Source organism: Furipterus horrens, unplaced genomic scaffold (assembly GCF_987537825.1).
Source record: "Furipterus horrens unplaced genomic scaffold, mFurHor1.1.pri manual_scaffold_1, whole genome shotgun sequence".
In the NCBI taxonomy this organism is placed as follows: domain Eukaryota; kingdom Metazoa; phylum Chordata; class Mammalia; order Chiroptera; family Furipteridae; genus Furipterus; species Furipterus horrens.
The window spans coordinates 62,966,140-62,983,484 of NW_028327171.1; the positions used below are offsets into that span (position 1 = coordinate 62,966,140).

The 17,345-nt window shown below is 37.9% G+C and overlaps 1 protein-coding gene across 1 annotated transcript in view; it reads left to right on the forward strand.

Moving 5' to 3' along the window:
- MED12L (mediator complex subunit 12L) overlaps window positions 1–17,345 on the forward strand; it is a 310,414-nt gene that overhangs the window by 254,695 nt on the left and 38,374 nt on the right. The window contains exons 26-36 of the mRNA XM_090275855.1: window positions 508–696; window positions 1,822–1,896; window positions 1,979–2,169; window positions 2,984–3,145; window positions 5,530–5,641; window positions 8,345–8,434; window positions 9,418–9,527; window positions 9,685–9,820; window positions 11,093–11,254; window positions 13,083–13,445; window positions 15,243–15,399. Of these exons, the coding sequence (XP_090131981.1) occupies window positions 508–696; window positions 1,822–1,896; window positions 1,979–2,169; window positions 2,984–3,145; window positions 5,530–5,641; window positions 8,345–8,434; window positions 9,418–9,527; window positions 9,685–9,820; window positions 11,093–11,254; window positions 13,083–13,445; window positions 15,243–15,399 (1,747 nt within the window). The remainder of the gene's footprint in view (window positions 1–507; window positions 697–1,821; window positions 1,897–1,978; window positions 2,170–2,983; window positions 3,146–5,529; window positions 5,642–8,344; window positions 8,435–9,417; window positions 9,528–9,684; window positions 9,821–11,092; window positions 11,255–13,082; window positions 13,446–15,242; window positions 15,400–17,345) is intronic.

Here is a 17,345-nt window from a genome sequence, read left to right on the forward strand (position 1 = left end):
GCACAAATATTTATTTATAATAGTAAAATGCATTATAATATCAATAAGGGAGATAATTTTTGAATATTATGCTATGTTCTATTCAGTAAAATATAGTATAATGCATTCCATAAAAATGACATATTGTGATATAGACTCATTGCCCTTATATAGCAAGTTAAAAAATACTGATTAAAGAACAGTTCCTAGAGCAATAACACTTTTTCCAATTGAAAACACATATCAATATTTTTCTTACTTTCCTTAGTTTTCTTTTCTTTCCTTTACATTTTTTACATATCTGTGTTTTAAAATTTTCTTTAGCAAAGGTTTAACTTTGTATTTTTAAGAAGTTAAAATACTAGAAATTTTGTTTTTAAAACTTTTGTCACCATTTTGTGTGTAATATTTTATTAATTGGAAGATTCCTGTCTGCTTTATATTCCATTGTGTACCATGAACTTAGTACAATTACATAGGCATATAGAAAGCCTGTGCCTACCAGTCTAACTGCTGTATTATTTTTAGGAATGGGTAGGAGAACATTGTTTAAAAGAACCTGAAAGATTATGCACAGACAAAGAGCTCATACTGGACCCTGTGCTTTCAAATATGCAAGCACAGAAACTATTGCAGCTTATTTGTTATCCTCACGGCATCAAGGAATGTCCTGAGGGGGACAACCTGCAAAGGCAGCACATTAAGCGTATTCTGCAGGTGAGCGATGATAAAGGTCACGTTTCTGTCACTTGACACATTCTTTGTAGTTAAAACAAAAATTATGCTTTCTTTTTATCATTGCTAATTAATTCTTCTCAACTAATTCAATTCAGATTTTTATTACCCCAGTTTTCTGTGTTATTGCCACACTTTATTGCTTGCTAGCTGTAGGTAGATACTGCAAATTATGTGCAATCATTACATAAATACTGATACTTTAAGTCTACTTATTTGCATGAACAATAAGCTTTGTGGAGGGACTGTGTTAAATGTCTTACTCAGAAATGACTGAAATCATTTTGGAATAAGAGTTGATTAGATAAATTTTGACAGAAGACATGTTTATCTTAGTTATTTCTAGTGCCCAGCTACGTGGGGAACATTATTTTAATGTTGCTATTAATTTCTTTGTGTTTACAGTGAATATGTGAATAGACTTGGAAGCCTTTTGATCCATGTACCCACTATCTGAAAGTGGTATTTCTGAGAAACCTTTTGTAAGCAAACATGGTAAAAAGTGAAGAAGCAAGTACTTAATTTATATGGAAAAATTTTCGAGCATTCCAGATCCAAATTTAATGCACACACATCTTTATTTCATTCACTATGACTGAAATGCTCAAATTTAATTACATCAGTTTTATGCTAAGTGTAGCGCTCTTACAAGCTCTCTTAGGTTTTTTCTGATACTTGAAGGTACATCTTATTACCAAATATGCAAAGTAAATCAAGATATAGCACAGATGCTCACAGGCATGGTTCAAAGTCATGATGACTCAGTGCTGAGATGCTGAGTGTGGTTCCCAGGGAAGGCGGTTAACAGGGCCCCTCTTGCTGCTCGGGGTGCCTGCTGCCTCTTATCACAGCTTGCTGCATAGCAGGCACTGCATACTATTTCCACCCTCTTCAGATTTCTTTCTGTTAGCAAAAGCAGAAGTAATGTAGGTCTTTTGTAAAAGTGAAGTGCTTAACACACACTGTTGAAAAACAAAGGATGCTTATAGATTCCTTTATTGTATGTTGTTATTCTACTCTTCCTTGTGATACGGAATACTGCAAGGACTCATATATTTTAAGACATGCTTAATATTCCTAACACCTTATTATTTCCTTTTTCCCCAGAATCTTGAGCAGTGGACACTAAGGCAGTCCTGGCTAGAACTTCAGTTAATGATTAAACAGTGCTTGAAGGATCCTGTGAGTATATCTAAAAAGCAGACTTGATGTTTGAGGATCAAGTAAAAAGTCTTTGTGCTAATTTTCTTATGTCTGATACCAGGGCTCTGGTTCGGTGGCTGAAATGAACAACTTACTGGACAATATTGCAAAGGCAACAATAGAGGTATTCCAGCAGTCTGCCGACTTGAACAATAACTCTTCTAATTCTGGTATGGGCCTCTTCAACCCAAACGGGATCGGAAGCACTGATACCGGTAGCACGAGACAAAATGGAATAAAGACATTTCTAAGGTATTTCTCCTGTAGTTTTTTAGTCTGTTGTTCATTTTTCACATGTAACAGGGTGTTTTATTTGCATAATATATTTTTTTTTCATGAAGCTGCAAGAATGAGAAGAAAATAATTACTTGTGTCAATTGTCATTCTTTAATAATATGTTAAAGGATAATACTGCAGAGTGGATGATATTTTAGTGTTCTAAATATTAAGTTTATCAGACCCAGACATCTTGGAACCACAAATCACATATTCAGGATGGATTAATATCCTCAGTGTCCCCTGAGGCTGCTCTGGTTTGTGGTATATTCTTGATATAGCAAACACTTTTTCTGCCTTCTTTATTAATTGACAGTTTTTCACAAATGATAATCATGAAAGACAGATTAACTTGTATTTCATCATTTTGGTGTAAAGTATAGCGAGTGAATTCTAAAACTTGAAAAACTGGTTATCAGTATGCTTAAACATATGAGAACATTTCATATTTTAACCATCACAAAAAAGTGTATTGCTTGTTGAACAAAAGGACTGTTACTAATCAGAGAGCCAGAATCATGAAAAAACACTTTTGTAGATTAAAAAAAAAAAGATTAGTTATAGTATCTTCCCAGGACCCCATCTATTATTGCCTTCTATAAGCATGAGTGGAAGTGTGTGCAAATATCTGGTATTTGACAAGAGACACAATAGTATAGAAATGAAAGGGAAATTTTAGAATAATCAGTATGTCTTGTGCATAAATGTTTTACATTGGAATTTCTGTTATAACTGTGAAAGCAGAGCAAAAGAATGCCTCCTTGGGTATAACACATGTTTCTGATTCCAGTTCCTCTGAACGGAGGGGCGTATGGCTGGTGGCCCCCCTGATTGCCAGACTGCCGACCTCTGTGCAAGGACGAGTGTTGAAAGCTGCTGGGGAAGAGCTGGAGAAGGGACAGCACTTGGGTTCTTCTTCCAAAAAAGAAAGAGACAGACAAAAACAGAAAAGGTATGGCTGGGAGGTGTGTCTCTTTATATAAGATTCTGAAGAAGAAAATCTTGCATTCTGAAAACATACATGATCACTGAACCCCAAGTCATGAAATTTTCTTCTTAAATGAAATTGAGAATATTTTGTTAGGCAAGGACTGTTTCTAAAAAGTTCCAGTTTATAATATTTACGACACAAGTTCTCAATTCTGCCTACATATTCAAATCACTGCTGAAGTATTAAAAATATTGACTTCTTATCTGAACCCTACTGCATACCTACTGAGCCCTGGCTGGTTTGGCTCAGTGGATTGAGCGTCAGCCTGCGAGCTAAGTGTCGCTGGTTCGATCTTCCAGTCAGGGCACATCAGAGAAGGAAAACTCTGACTCCAAAAAACCTCCGCTGCCTTGCGGCATACCTCTTCAGGGGAAAGGCTAAGGGAGTAAACCCCGACAGAAAATCCGGAGCTGGAGTCCCTAAGGCGGTTTGACGTTGTAGTCAACACCGGCAACTCCTGCGGCGCACCTGAAGCCAAGCTGTATTGACTCTGTCTTTCCCTTGGACCCTTCAGCTGCGAAGAGAGGGGGGGTCTGCTGCATGGGCAACAGCAGACCCTCCATATCACCCTGCCCAGGCTCTGTAGCTTCAGCTTCACTGGAGAGGACACTCCAGCGTCATCGCAAGATGTCGATTCAACACGGGAGGAGACAGATACCGTGTCACTCCCGAGTCGGACTGCACAGCCATTCTCGGCGGTGCAGATGGACTCTTAAGAAGCTACACCATCGTCTCTCGAGACGGACGGCTGCCGATGCATACCTACTGAATCAGAGCTGGAGATCCACTTGGTCCCTGTATTCTACTTTTAATTACTTTTCATTTTTTTATTTGATATTTATGTTTAAAATACACAGAATTATTTCTAGTTCTGTCTTATTGCCCCTGAAATGGTTACTGATATTTTTAGCATTTAAGGCTCTTGTTCTAGATTAGATATTAAAAGTTATAAGCCACAAAATTTAATGTTTTCTTAATTTATTTTATGCTCTAGAAAAGATCTCAAATAATTGTATTTGGAAACTGACTATGCTACTGAGGAAGTCTAAAACCACACTCAGATGTGAAAACGTGATGAATTTACCACCATAGCATAAGGGGAAATAATGATGATTTCTTCTATTTAAAAAAAATTTGAACATATAGGTTTCTTTTCCCCTATTAATAATATTTTTATAGCTGCCATTTATAGAGCTTTTACAAAATGCCAACCCCTGTATAAAATTTATTTCATACATACGAACTTATACAGTCTCACAGAAAACATTCAGTAGGTGCTCTCATTATATCCTTTTTACACATGAAGAAGTTGATGCACTGAAAGGTTCAGTTAATTTCTTAAGGCACACAGCTAAGGAATTATAAAGCTGGGGTTTAAACCCAGGTGGTCTGGCTTCGGAGCCTGCACTCTGAAGTCCAGTACATTTGGTAGATACCTGCCTTTGAATGTATTTTGTTTGTTGCCTGATTGTTTTGTCACGTTTGCCATCATTAAATAACCAACCAGATGACTCAGCTTAATTCCCAAAGCTTATTAGCTAATGGGGGTTTGTATGTACATCGCCTCACGTGGCATGGACAAGATATTGAAAGTTTGAAAATGGCCCTTCCCAACCCAATCTCTCTCAGCTCTGCTGATACAAAATGAAGCAAATTGAAGTATTTTGGCCTCGCTATCATTTTAAGTCTTTCTTTCCAGTGTAGCAATTAGTTTATCAGTATGACTTATTAGCTGGTCTCTAATAATTGAAGAAATCTTAGTAGCATTTTTACCAAATGTCTCAAACCCCTTTACAAGTCGAGCCTGTGGGGGTGGTGGGACGGCGCACTGCAGGTCACCAGGAAGCACTCTGTTTGAGGGTCCTCCGACCTAGGGGCTAATCTTAGTTCTACCAATAAAAGCTCCACTCTTTGGTCTTGAGAAATGTGCTAAAAAATAAAGCAAGCACAACAGTTGGATAGGCCTGGACCCTAAAATAAGAGTTTTGTGTGAGAGGAATTTTAAAATTTTTAATTTTATTCTGTGTATAAAGTGATATTGCTTCTGATGTGTATTTTAAATGCAGCTTACTGATATAAAATACAAATCCTCCTCTCCACGCACCCACCCTGCTTACACACGCATTTGCAGTATAAATAAATGCTAGTTTGGGGAATGCCTTCATTATGAAATTGTTTAGAAGCATTACAGTGGCTTTTAATATAATCAGTAGAGATCTAATTTAACTCTCCATTTTCTAATAGTAAAATAAATAGAATCAATAATCCAAGGGCAAGAAATCAGTGTTGCCCAGGAAGTAATCCATTCTTTCTAACTAGGTCTGCTGTTGTCACTTCCTTTGCAGTATGTCTCTTTTGAGTCAACAACCATTCCTCTCACTGGTCCTTACCTGCCTTAAGGGACAAGATGAACAACGAGAAGGCCTCCTAACATCTCTCCAGAATCAAGTTAATCAGGTAAAGCATAGTAGAGAATTAAGCAAGGCAAGTATTTTTCTAATGGCATTAGTTTGTTTTCCTTTCAAACACTGACATTAAACTAATAAGGACATACCATGATTTGATTAGATGCAGGGAGGCATAATCCATTCCATATTCTCCTACCTGGCATTCTAGTCACTACAAGATTAACAATTTTAAAGATTTTATTTGTTTATTTTTAGAGACAGGGGAAGGAAGGGAGAAAGAAAGGCAGAGAAACATCAGTGTGTGGTTGCCTCTCACACGCCCCCAACCAGGGACCTGGCCCTTAACCCAGGCATGTGCCCTGACTGGGAATCGAACCAGTGACCGTTTGGTTTGCAAGCTGGCACTCAATCCGCTGAGCCACACCAGCCAGGGCTAAGATGAACAATTTTATATTAATTATGCATTGGATAAAATCTACAGACTATGAAAGTAAAATTTCTACATTACACAAAACTGGCATATCTGTTCCTCTTTTGACCCTGGGTCAAGGGAGAAGTTCTGGAGCAGTCCAGTCACAGTTGGCATGGCAGTAAGACAGAAATAGAGCTCCAGGTCCTAACTGGCTTCTGCATATCAGGCAAGGTCTTGGCTTGAGCTCTGTAGATTCAAAACTCAAATTTTATTTTACTGCCAGTGCCACACTAATGCTAGTCAAGTGCACAAGATACTCATTTATAAGTCAAAAGGCATTTCTGGTTCGTTTATAAAGTATGTGGACTTTGCCTTTCCACCAGCCACAGTTCCCCTGGCACTTGCATTCTCTTTATCACAGGAAACTAATGACCACATTAGAAACTGGAGATTATGGAATGGAGCAGAGTGGTTAGATTGGTCCTTTGGGAGTTTTATCCTGCTACAGAGCCCAGTGGAGCCCCCCTGTGGTGCCGTGGTTCTATGACATCGTTTTCCCTTTGAATGGTACTAGATAAACATGATACTTTCTTGCTTCTCCCATTGTCTCCTGCGTTTGGATATGACAAATCTGTTCTCTGCACAGCAACCAGAGCGATCCTTCTTGAGTGTGAATCACATATTTTTTGGTATCCAAAATGCTGAAATGATTCTTACTACACCTAGAATAAAAATCGAAGTCTAGGCTTATAAGGCCTTATGTGGTTTGGCACTGGCTCTCCCTTTTGCCTTGTTTCCTACCAGTCATGGCTTTGCTCACCCCACTCTCTTCATAGTGGCTACTTTGCTGTTCCTGGAACTTGCCAAGCAAATTCTCTTGCAGTGCCTTTGCATCTTTTCTTCCCTTCACCTGGAAGGCTTTCCTCTCAGATACGAGTATGGTCATCTCCTTCACTTCATCAGGTCTCTTCTCAGATGTCACCTCCTTCAGGAGGCCCTCCATGATCACTCTAAAAATAGGACTATGATCATTCTCCATTCCCTTGTCCTGGTTTATATCACTTGTTACACCTGATTTATTATTATTTGTCCTGCTCCTTGAATGTAAGCTCCATGACAACTGTGTGCTTTGTTAACTGTCTTGCACCCTTAAGTCAGCCTTGGGAGATGTGGGAAGTATTTCTCTCTTACCATCCTGTATACTTACAGGTCATCTGTTGGGGCTGGGTTACTTTTGCATGTGACTCATTTCAACTCCTTGAAGATGATACTCATTATTTAACACCATGTATCAAGAGCATGGCAGCATGGACTTTTGGGGAAGTGTTATTTTTTGCTCATGCCATCTGATTCTGGGGAGTTTGCCCACTTGTGGCCTTTCTTAAGAAAACCTTCCCTTTCCCAACATTAATCTGAATCAGTGAAGAAACACTCACTATATAAATTGATATGCCACTTGACTGATGTCCACATTGTCATATTTTTCAAAATAGTACATATATATAATCTTTATAAGGAAAACAAGTCTGTAAAATAGCAAAATTTTACTTCAGTAGGACACCAAAATAATACATTTGCCAGGGTTCACAACATATTTCTAGAAATATAACCCAGTCTTGATATAAAATGTAATTTTTATCTGTCCAGTACTTCATAAGATCAAGGAAATGATGTGCACTTGACGCTTGAATAACATGGGGTTTAGGGGCACCAACTACCATACAATCAAAAACCTATATAACTTATGCCTTCCTGAGACTTCAGTGGTCCTTCGGTATCCACAGGGGATTGGTTCCAGGACCTGCCTCAGAAACCAAAATCCGAGGGTGCTCAGGGCCCTTATATAAAATGGCATAGAAGAGCACATTACAGTCATCCCTTCAATCCACGAACTTCCAGCCTCCGATCAAAAATATAGTTTCTCAGATGTGGAACCCAGGTTTACGAAGAGCTGACAGTATATTTATTGAAAAATCCACATAAAAGTGGATCTCCACAGTTCAAAGCATGTTTTCCAAAGGTCAACTGTATTTAAAAAATAAGTTTTATTTTTGGTAATGTTTAACTTGATGGTCTTCTAAAACATTTTTTAAGACTTGTCAGTGGATAATTAGAATAGATTTCTCTTCTCCCTCCTAGAAACATAATGACGAAGAGATAGCCCAATTTCTGTCTGCATGGTGGAAGGGGAGAAGAGTTTGAGTATTTGCTAATTTGTTCAACTACAAAGTTATTTTTAACTGTCAGTGAAAAGCTCAGTTTAACTTTAAATATGAAAAAGAATTATTTTAACAAGGGAAACAAGTTTTCGGGTTTTAAAAAATGTATTGTCTAACTTAGATCTTAAGTAATTGGAGAGAAGAACGATACCAAGATGACATAAAAGCACGGCAGATGATGCACGAAGCCTTGCAACTCCGCCTAAATTTGGTAAGACATTTCTGGTATTTTCCTGCGTTAAACTCATCTAAAATAGCTTCCCACTTCTCCAGTGGTCACAAGTTCTTGTTACAAGGAGAGGGGAGAGGCTGTCTTCTGTTTGCTCTCTGTAACTCCTTCCTATCTGTCTGTCTGTTTTCCTGGCTGTCTGGTCTGGTCATGGGCTCAGGACAGCAATCAGAATTTTTTAGGCATTGATTTGCCATCTGCAACCCCTGCCCAGAGAATCTCTCCTTTTTGGTGTCTGCTCAGAGGAGGTCTTAGAGGACTATTATTTTCAGATAAATATTAACCTTTACTAGACTTCTTTAAAAACCATATTAAAATGACAAGTCAATGTTATCAAACTTTCCATCAAATTAATCATAAAAACACCCTGCATGGAAGGTTTACAGAAATTTAAAATTTCCTCATCCATTCAACATTCCTTTGAATTTTTCTTTCCCACTGGATAAACCAGATGAAGGCTACTCCGGAGGATGGCTTGCCTGATATTTGGCAGTTGATTTTAACTTAATTCCCACATGTGAATGAGTTGACTAAGAGCCAAGCCTCCTGCTCATCATTACTTTTGGGTTACTGGATATTTCCAAGTGTTCTTATGACAACAGGCTTAGATTCAATAGTTATTGACAATGCAAAGTTGTAGATAATCACATTATGTGATTTTGATGTACTCAGACTAAAATTTCATCATAAAACTGGGTATCCTTTAAAATTCAGAAATAAAAGAAAACTAATTATACTGGTGTATAATAGTAGTTATAGGTGGATTTTCTACTAAGAGGAAGGTCATTGTTCCTAGTCCTCTGCATTTTCAAGGGTCAACTGTAATTCTTATTGATTATATGCCTGCACTTAGGTGCTCCTTCCTTTCTTTTTTTTTAATTAATCAAAACTTGGCTAAAGTGATGGGTTGATATTTTTCTCTTTAACACAATGCAGATTTTTTAATTGTATTTTTTATGTGCTAGGTGGGAGGAATGTTTGACACGGTGCAGAGGAGCACCCAGTGGACAACAGACTGGGCGCTCCTCCTCCTTCAGATCATCACTTCCGGAACTGTGGACATGCACACTAACAAGTATGTACTCATTGTTTCACCTTTACCTTGATATACTGATGGCAAAGTCTGCCGCATCTTTTAGGTACCATTAAAAATTCTGTGTTTTAGATAAAAATTCTCAGAGTATCTTGGTTTTGCTTTAAGGTGAAAATAATTATTTTCTGTCCCCTCTTAGTGAATTATTTACAACAGTTCTTGACATGCTGGGTGTTTTAATCAATGGAACGTTAGCCTCTGATCTATCGAATGCATCCCCAGGGGGATCTGAAGAGAACAAACGCGCATACATGAATTTAGTAAAGAAATTAAAGGTAAGTTTGTGACCTGCTTATATTATGACCTCAAATTGTTTATGGGTTTGATATTTAGCACATTTTATGTAATTTACTACTCATTAAGTTAAATGTTATTTGTTGCATTCAAGTTAATTTTTTTTTTTTTTTTTTTTTTTTTTGGTTTTTCAATTACAGTTGTCCCCTTTTCCCCCAATTTCTCTCCCCCACCCAGCCCACCCCCTCTCCCGCAATCATATCCCTCCCTGTTGTCTATGTCCATGAGTCTTTTATACAGGCTCTTTAATTAAACCCTTCCCTTACTTATCCCCCTTCTCTCCCTCTCCCCTCCCCCCTATTGACTGCTATTCTGCTCTTTGTTCTATTTAGTTCCTTTGTTTGTGTTGTTCTTTAGTTTCCTGTATTAGGTGATATCATATGGTATTTTTCTTTCTTTGCCTGGCTTATTTCACTAAGCATAATTCTCTCTAGTTCCATCCATGTTGTTGCAAATGGTAGGAGTTCCTTCTTTCTTTCTGCTACATAGTATTCCATTGTGTAAATGTACCACAGTTTTTTGATCCACTCATCTACAGATGGGCACTTAGGTTGTAACAATCAAGTTAATTTAATGTGATTATTTCGCTATTTGCTTTACCTTAGCTCACTAGTACACAAAAGTAGAAAGCACATAGCTAGATGATTTTTCTTTTAAAAAACTTATATTCATAAAACATGTTTAATTTTTAAAGGAACTTTAGAAATGCATTGCCAAGTATCTAACCAAAATGCCAACATTAAATTTAGGATAAATTTGTGCTTGGACTGGCACATGCAGGTGAAAAATAATTTGTATTGATATTTCTAAATCTGATTTATTTTACCAACCACTAACACAGTCTTTGAAATAAACTGCAAATAAACAGCATAGGAAAAAAAATCAATATATCTGATGACCATACAATAAAATAATCAACAGTTACCTTGTGGTCTGACCCTGCATTCGAGAATGTGTTCGGTGCTGCAGCTCCTGACTTCTGATTACAATTGCTACCCAGGATTTTTGTCATCTCAGCACTATAATGTTGTGTAACAAGGGTGCCTTTTTGTGTGTTCTGTTCCCTACTAAAAATGAAGAACTGAAACATACTCACCACTCTAAATGAGAGCTGCACCATAGAACATGTTCAAAGTTAAAGAGCCTTGTAGCTATCTAAAAGGAAATGTTTCATAAGGAACTTCCTTCTGGGTAACTTTGCCTTCATCGTAATTTCTGTTCACTTCTCTTTTCTCCCTCTTTTTTTTTTTTAGAAAGAGCTAGGAGACAAGCGGTCAGAAAGTATTGACAAAGTTCGACAGTTGCTACCTTTGCCAAAACAGACATGTGATGTCATCACTTGTGAACCTATGGGTTCCTTGATTGACACAAAGGGAAACAAAATTGCTGGATTCGACTCTATAGATAAAAAACAGGCAAGAGTAAATGTTTGTTTCTAATAAATATAAATGTATAAACTTACAAAAAAATATTATCTTGTTGTCTTTCTGTGAAGCATATAAAACATCTTAATATTACAGTTTCCTGATTTTTCAAAAGCATATTCTTATCATTTAAGTGCAATGGTTATTGGCATTATCAAAAAATAAGTCAAATCTTTCAAGATCTTCATTTAAACTTTTTAAATTCACCAACAGAAGACTAACTAAAAAGCTCAGTGTAAGAAAAATGCAAAGATCAGGTCTGGTTTTACTTCAGAATTAGAAACAGAGTATGTTTAGAGGAGAAAGTTTTTATGGCTAGAAGTCTTTATGTAGTAAACTATTTTGAGTAAAAAAATGTTTAAAGTGATGATACTTTATTTTCTTATCAATTAATAGTATTTAATGAACATTTGATTTTATGTGAGATTTTAAACAAGGCTTTCTATAATATAAGAAGAGTAATCCATGCTTCTTTCAATGAACATGAGCAACCACAGATTTCCAAAATCAAAGAGATGAAAGACTCTGCTCCTCCTACCCTCTGGAGGTAGATCGACAATTACCATATGGTGAGACTTGTGTGTCGTGTTGTAGAGTGTTAGGGAACCCTGAGAAGGAGCCATCACACTCAGATGGGAGGTAGGTAATTAGAGCGATATCCCCAGGAAAATTGACACTTGAATCATTTTGAAGGCTTTGAAGTTAGCTGGGAGATAGGAGAAAATGTGGTACAGACAAAGGATGGAATTTATTCAGAGATGTAAAAAACTATGACTCATAGGACAAATGCAATGCTTCGGTAATTCTGAGTACCTTGAGTACTTATGCGTACCAGTGCAGCTGTAGAGAAAGAAAAAGCTAGAATCATAAGCAAGCTGAGTTTGCAGTGCCAGTGGGCTCTCTAGTGGTAAGACATTTAGAAGATTTGGTGATGTGGTCTTAGCACCCAGGAAAGAAGTCTGTCTCAAGACATACTTGGAAGCAGTCAATATGCAGATGGGACTGAGCCTCGGTTTTGGGTGAAGTCCCACATGGAAGAGCACATGCAGATAAGAACAGGAGCACTCATATTTTATGGAATGCCCGAGTACGTTATTCATGTTGAAGGAAAGTATTTTCAAATTGCTATGCCAGGAAGTACTATGGGACATCACCAATTAATGTTAAAAATAAACTTTATTTTCAGAAAGAGGATAACATTTTCTCCTCTGAATTCAGTAGAGATAAGCTTGAGTTGAAGGACTTTATTTCTACCTGTTGGTACAAGTCAATTCTATAATAATATGACCTAACTATTCAAGAGACTGGCTTGTTAAACACATGAAAGGTGTCCACATTGAGTCAAGTCCATACTTGGATTGAAGTTTATTTGAGCCCAGTTAGCAGCTAAATGTAACTTGACTGTTAAGTGTTTATTACCCTAAAAACAATAAATAGATTCCAAAGGTTTATAACTGATTGTAATTTAGTACAGGAAGATTGACTTTGCAGCATATTTTTTGCAGGCAGATAAATAAATAAATAAATAAATGCCACTTTACAGTAAAATACATGGGACTCTCCAGTGTTACAGGCTAAAGAGAGTCTCAATGGTATAAAGAACCATAGAACTGAATTATAAGGTGTGGATTCTAACCACTGACCTCCAGCCATGTAACTGTACCCCTGTACTAATCAGTTAACCTGTCTGCTGTGTGCTAAAGTTCTTTCCTAGGCCTATACCGGCCAACATGTTTTTTGAATCCATGTCCTTGGATAGCCTGGCCTCCAATCAGGAAATGATATGAGCAGATGGTCATAGACCATTATTTCACCACAGGGTCTCCAGGTCTCCACAAAGCAGAAGGTATCCCCGTGGGATTTGTTTGAGGGTCAGAAGAACCCAGCGCCTCTGTCCTGGGCCTGGTTTGGGACTGTCCGAATGGACCGGAAGGTGATCAAGTATGAGGAGCAGCATCACCTCCTTCTGTATCACACACACCCCATGCCCAAGCCCCGAAGTTACTACCTCGAGCCCCTGCCCCTGCCTCCCGAGGAGGAAGAGGAAGAGCCCACGTCTCCCATCTCTCAGGAACCAGAGAGGAAATTAGCTGAGCTGTCAGATCAGGGAAAAACTACAACAGATGAAGAGAAGAAAACAAAGGGAAGGAAACGCAAGACAAAATCAAGCTCAAGAGCTGATGTAAGTACAGGAAGTAGAGGGACCTTTGCCTCATGCATCTAGTAGATTTCCTAGTGTCCAAATTATATCCCTAGAAACATTGCTAAAAGTAGTAGCGGCCTTTTTGTAAGAATTGTAATGAGGCGCTACCATGATTAACAGAGTCAGGATTATAGCTTTTGATTTTTCTTCCACTGCTTTTCATAACTTTAATTTTAGGCTTCCATTATGAATAATATTTAATATTTCAGTGCCTCATAATTTCTCTAATTTGAAACTTGAATATTTCATACCTATAAAATCTCATCCTCTTACATATTTTTTTATTATGAGCCATGTTGAAACTAGTTATTATGTTTGGGACAGTTGGTATCTATAGTATATTAAAAGAAAAAAAAAAAACTACTTGCCTTTCTCTCTATTAAGTCTCCATCTAATATATTGAATAAGATGTTTCTGAGATTTCATATTTTACCATTCCACCTTACTCTTCTGTATATTTTACTCATTTACCATATTATGATACTTTATAAAAGATAAAATAAACATAATTTAATATAGTTTCACTTCTTGTTTGCCTACTAGCCTTCCCTACCTATAGCAGCATTTCTTGAAAACAACAGAAATCTGTATGATGGTAATTTAGAGATAATTTTATAGAACTTAACGGATTAATGTATAAAATATCTTTCCATTTAACCTCACCTGAAAAATACTTGAGAGACTATTTGAGACATTTTCCTATGAAATTCAGCAGCACGGTAGAAAAAATATTCACAATTTAGTATTTAGACATCATGATTAGTTAATGTTATTGTTTACCTATGTCAAAGCCCAAACATATTTTTCTGTCTGATGCCTTGGTGATTAATATTATTCTAGAAATGATCACCATCACTTTTGGATGTCACTTGAATGTTAGTGGTGTCTTTTCATATAGTCTTCCTACCAGTATTCCTTTCTCTTGAAAGGGGTGCTTATTAAGGTCCAGACTGCCACTCCCTGAAATCTGGGTCTCCTAGTCTGTCCAGCCACATGGATGGATTTCTGTTCTTTTCAGATGCAAAAGACCTAAAACTCATCTCATTCCCCAAGTGAGTCATGGTCACGTCTCCTCTTTCCACACTACTCCATTGGGATGTAGTACAGGTTTTATTTTTCTAAGATTTTATTTCCCCTTCATCCTTTAGGGCTAGACTAGGGAAGGAAGGAATGGTGAGAGAGTTGAGACATGCAGTTGTGATCCTTAGAGAACTTTGGCTGCTGTAAGAAAGAGTTCGGAACCTCTGAGCAGGAGGCATGGGGTATGGGGCAGAGGGTTGTGTTTGAGGATAGGGATGGAGTCTACTCCTACGGAGTGCTCTCTGGAAATTGAAATAAGATACTGTATAGGCCAGGGAGGTATTGTGGGCCTTCGACATGAATCTGATCCAGACCCCAGGTATCAGGAAGGCCTTCTAAGATAAAATGATTGGGAGACTTTGCAACTAAAGATCCTCTTTCAGTTGTGGTTGGTGGTCAATACTGACATTTTAAATGTGCTTGTAGTATTTTAAGATTTAAGTTTAGAAAAGATTTTTTTCCCACCTTGCTCTACAGTAACCAAGTATTTTTCAATCAAGGAAAAGTTTTAACTTAAATGAGTGTTTTGCAGAGAATATATGGAGACTCCTGCCTTCCATGTTCCCCTTTTTAAAAATAGCCTTATCTACTCCTGGGATAGGAGTTATCTCTAATAATGTGATAGGAAGACTTTGTATTCATTATCTATGAGGTGTGTGGAGTGAAATAACTTTCTGTTTTAACTTTATGTTGAAGGAGTATCCACAGAGCAACATATACCGAGTGCCTCCTAATTACTCGCCCATTTCCTCCCAGATGATGCATCATCCACAGTCGACCTTGTGGGGCTACAACCTTCTGGGTCAGCCCCAGCAGCCTGGCTTCTTCCTTCAGAACCAATCTCTTACTCCAGGTATGTGAAGAGGGCACAGTCAGGTCACTGGAGATAAAAATAGCTTGGCCGTCTCACGTGGGATTTTCCTTGCTTTTAACCTGAAACGGCCACAAAACTTGGAAGTTTCAAGAGCTGAGTGCTCAGCTGACATTTCTGTAATTCTGTCCATTCAACATTTTTTTCTCCTAAAATAAAATTTTAGCTATGAGTTTGTATGCCGATTGTGAAATATTAATCTAGTGCTGGAAGGAAGGACGTTAGCCACTAATGAAAATCTTAACCTATAAGATCTTCCAGTCAGGGCACATCAGAGAAGGAAAACTCTGATTCCAAAAAACCTCCGCTGCCTTGCGGCATACCTCTTCAGGGGAAAGGCTAAGGGAGTAAACCCCGACAGAAAATCCGGAGCCGGAGTCCCTAAGGCGGTTTGACGTTGTAGTCAACACCGGCAACTCCTGCGGCGCACCTGAAGCCAAGCTGTATTGACTCCGTCTTTCCCTTGGATCCTTCAGCTGCGAAGAGAGTGGGGGTCTGCTGCATGGGCAACAGCAGACCCTCCATATCACCCTGCCCAGGCTCTGTAGCTTCAGCTTCACTGGAGAGGACACTCCAGAGTCATCGCAAGATGTCGATTCAACACGGGAGGAGACAGATACCGTGTCACTCCCGAGTCGGACTGCACAACCATTCTCGGCGGTGCAGATAGACTCTTAAGAAGCTACACCATCGTCTCTCGAGACGGACGGCTGCCGACGAGAAGATACAAAGTTGTTTAAAGTTTTGTTGTAAAATTTGTAGAAATTTTTATCAGAGTTCTTACCATCATTTTAAAGATTAGACAGTATTATACTTTTTAAAAAATTTTTCTTATATTTTGCATTTTTAATTGTTTTATACTATGAAGGAGTTTAGAAATTTGGTTTAGCAAATGATTATTAACAACAAGGAAAACTACCACATCCAGAATAAATGTTCCTGATTTTAGTATTGCCTTGATTCAAGCTCGGGTAGTTTTATATCTAGAATGAAGATTTTGTAAATAAAAAAGGCTGTTAATTAGGGAAGGATTTAATTTTCTAAAATCAAGTTTGCCTACTTTAGAAAAATGAATTATTTTGAGATTTCAGTCTACATTTTGTTAGGATGTGCCATTCTGATATATAATATTGTTACTTCTTGTGTTCTGTGGTATTGTAATTTTTTTATTTTTATTTTTTATTGTAAGTTGAGTGTGACATTTTGAGGCCTAGGGAAAAAAATATTTGATTCTTGCCTTAGAGCAGTGGCGAATCCATGTTGTGTCCTGTAAATTAGTAGTTTAGAGAGCTGCTCTGGGTGTTACAGTTCTAGGTTATAAGGTGGCTCTTCTACTCTCCTGCTTTATAATCTCGGCCAGGTCTTAATTTCTGTGTGCCTGATCATTTTACCACTCAGTCATCTATAAAATGGTTTTGCTGTTATATAGCTTTATAGGGTGGATAATTCAGTTATTCATATTAACAAAAAAATATTGAGCTTCATGATGTGCCAGATCCTGTTTTGGGTGTTAAGATATTGCAGTAAAGAAGATGGATAAAATGCCTGTTCTTTTTTGAAGTGTCTACTACACACACACACACACACACGCATGTATGTGTGTATAATTTAAAGTAAATTTTTAAAATATAGTACTCAGAAGACAGCCTGACACAGCAGACAGGTTAGGTAAATGAACTGAACATTTTCTCACTCAGGGCTGTGCTCTTCCTGCTGGCCCCTGGGCTTGGAGTGCTCTCTCTCAGACGTCTGCATGGCTCACTGCCTGCCTCCTTTCAGTTTGCTCAGATGCCACTTTCTCAGTGAGGCTTGTACTGACCATCCTGCACTCTCTTCCCCTATTCTTCTTTCTGTTTCTCCATAGTAGCAGCACTTGCTTATGTGCTATATATGTACTTATCTGCTTGCCCCAGAATGTTAAGCTCTTT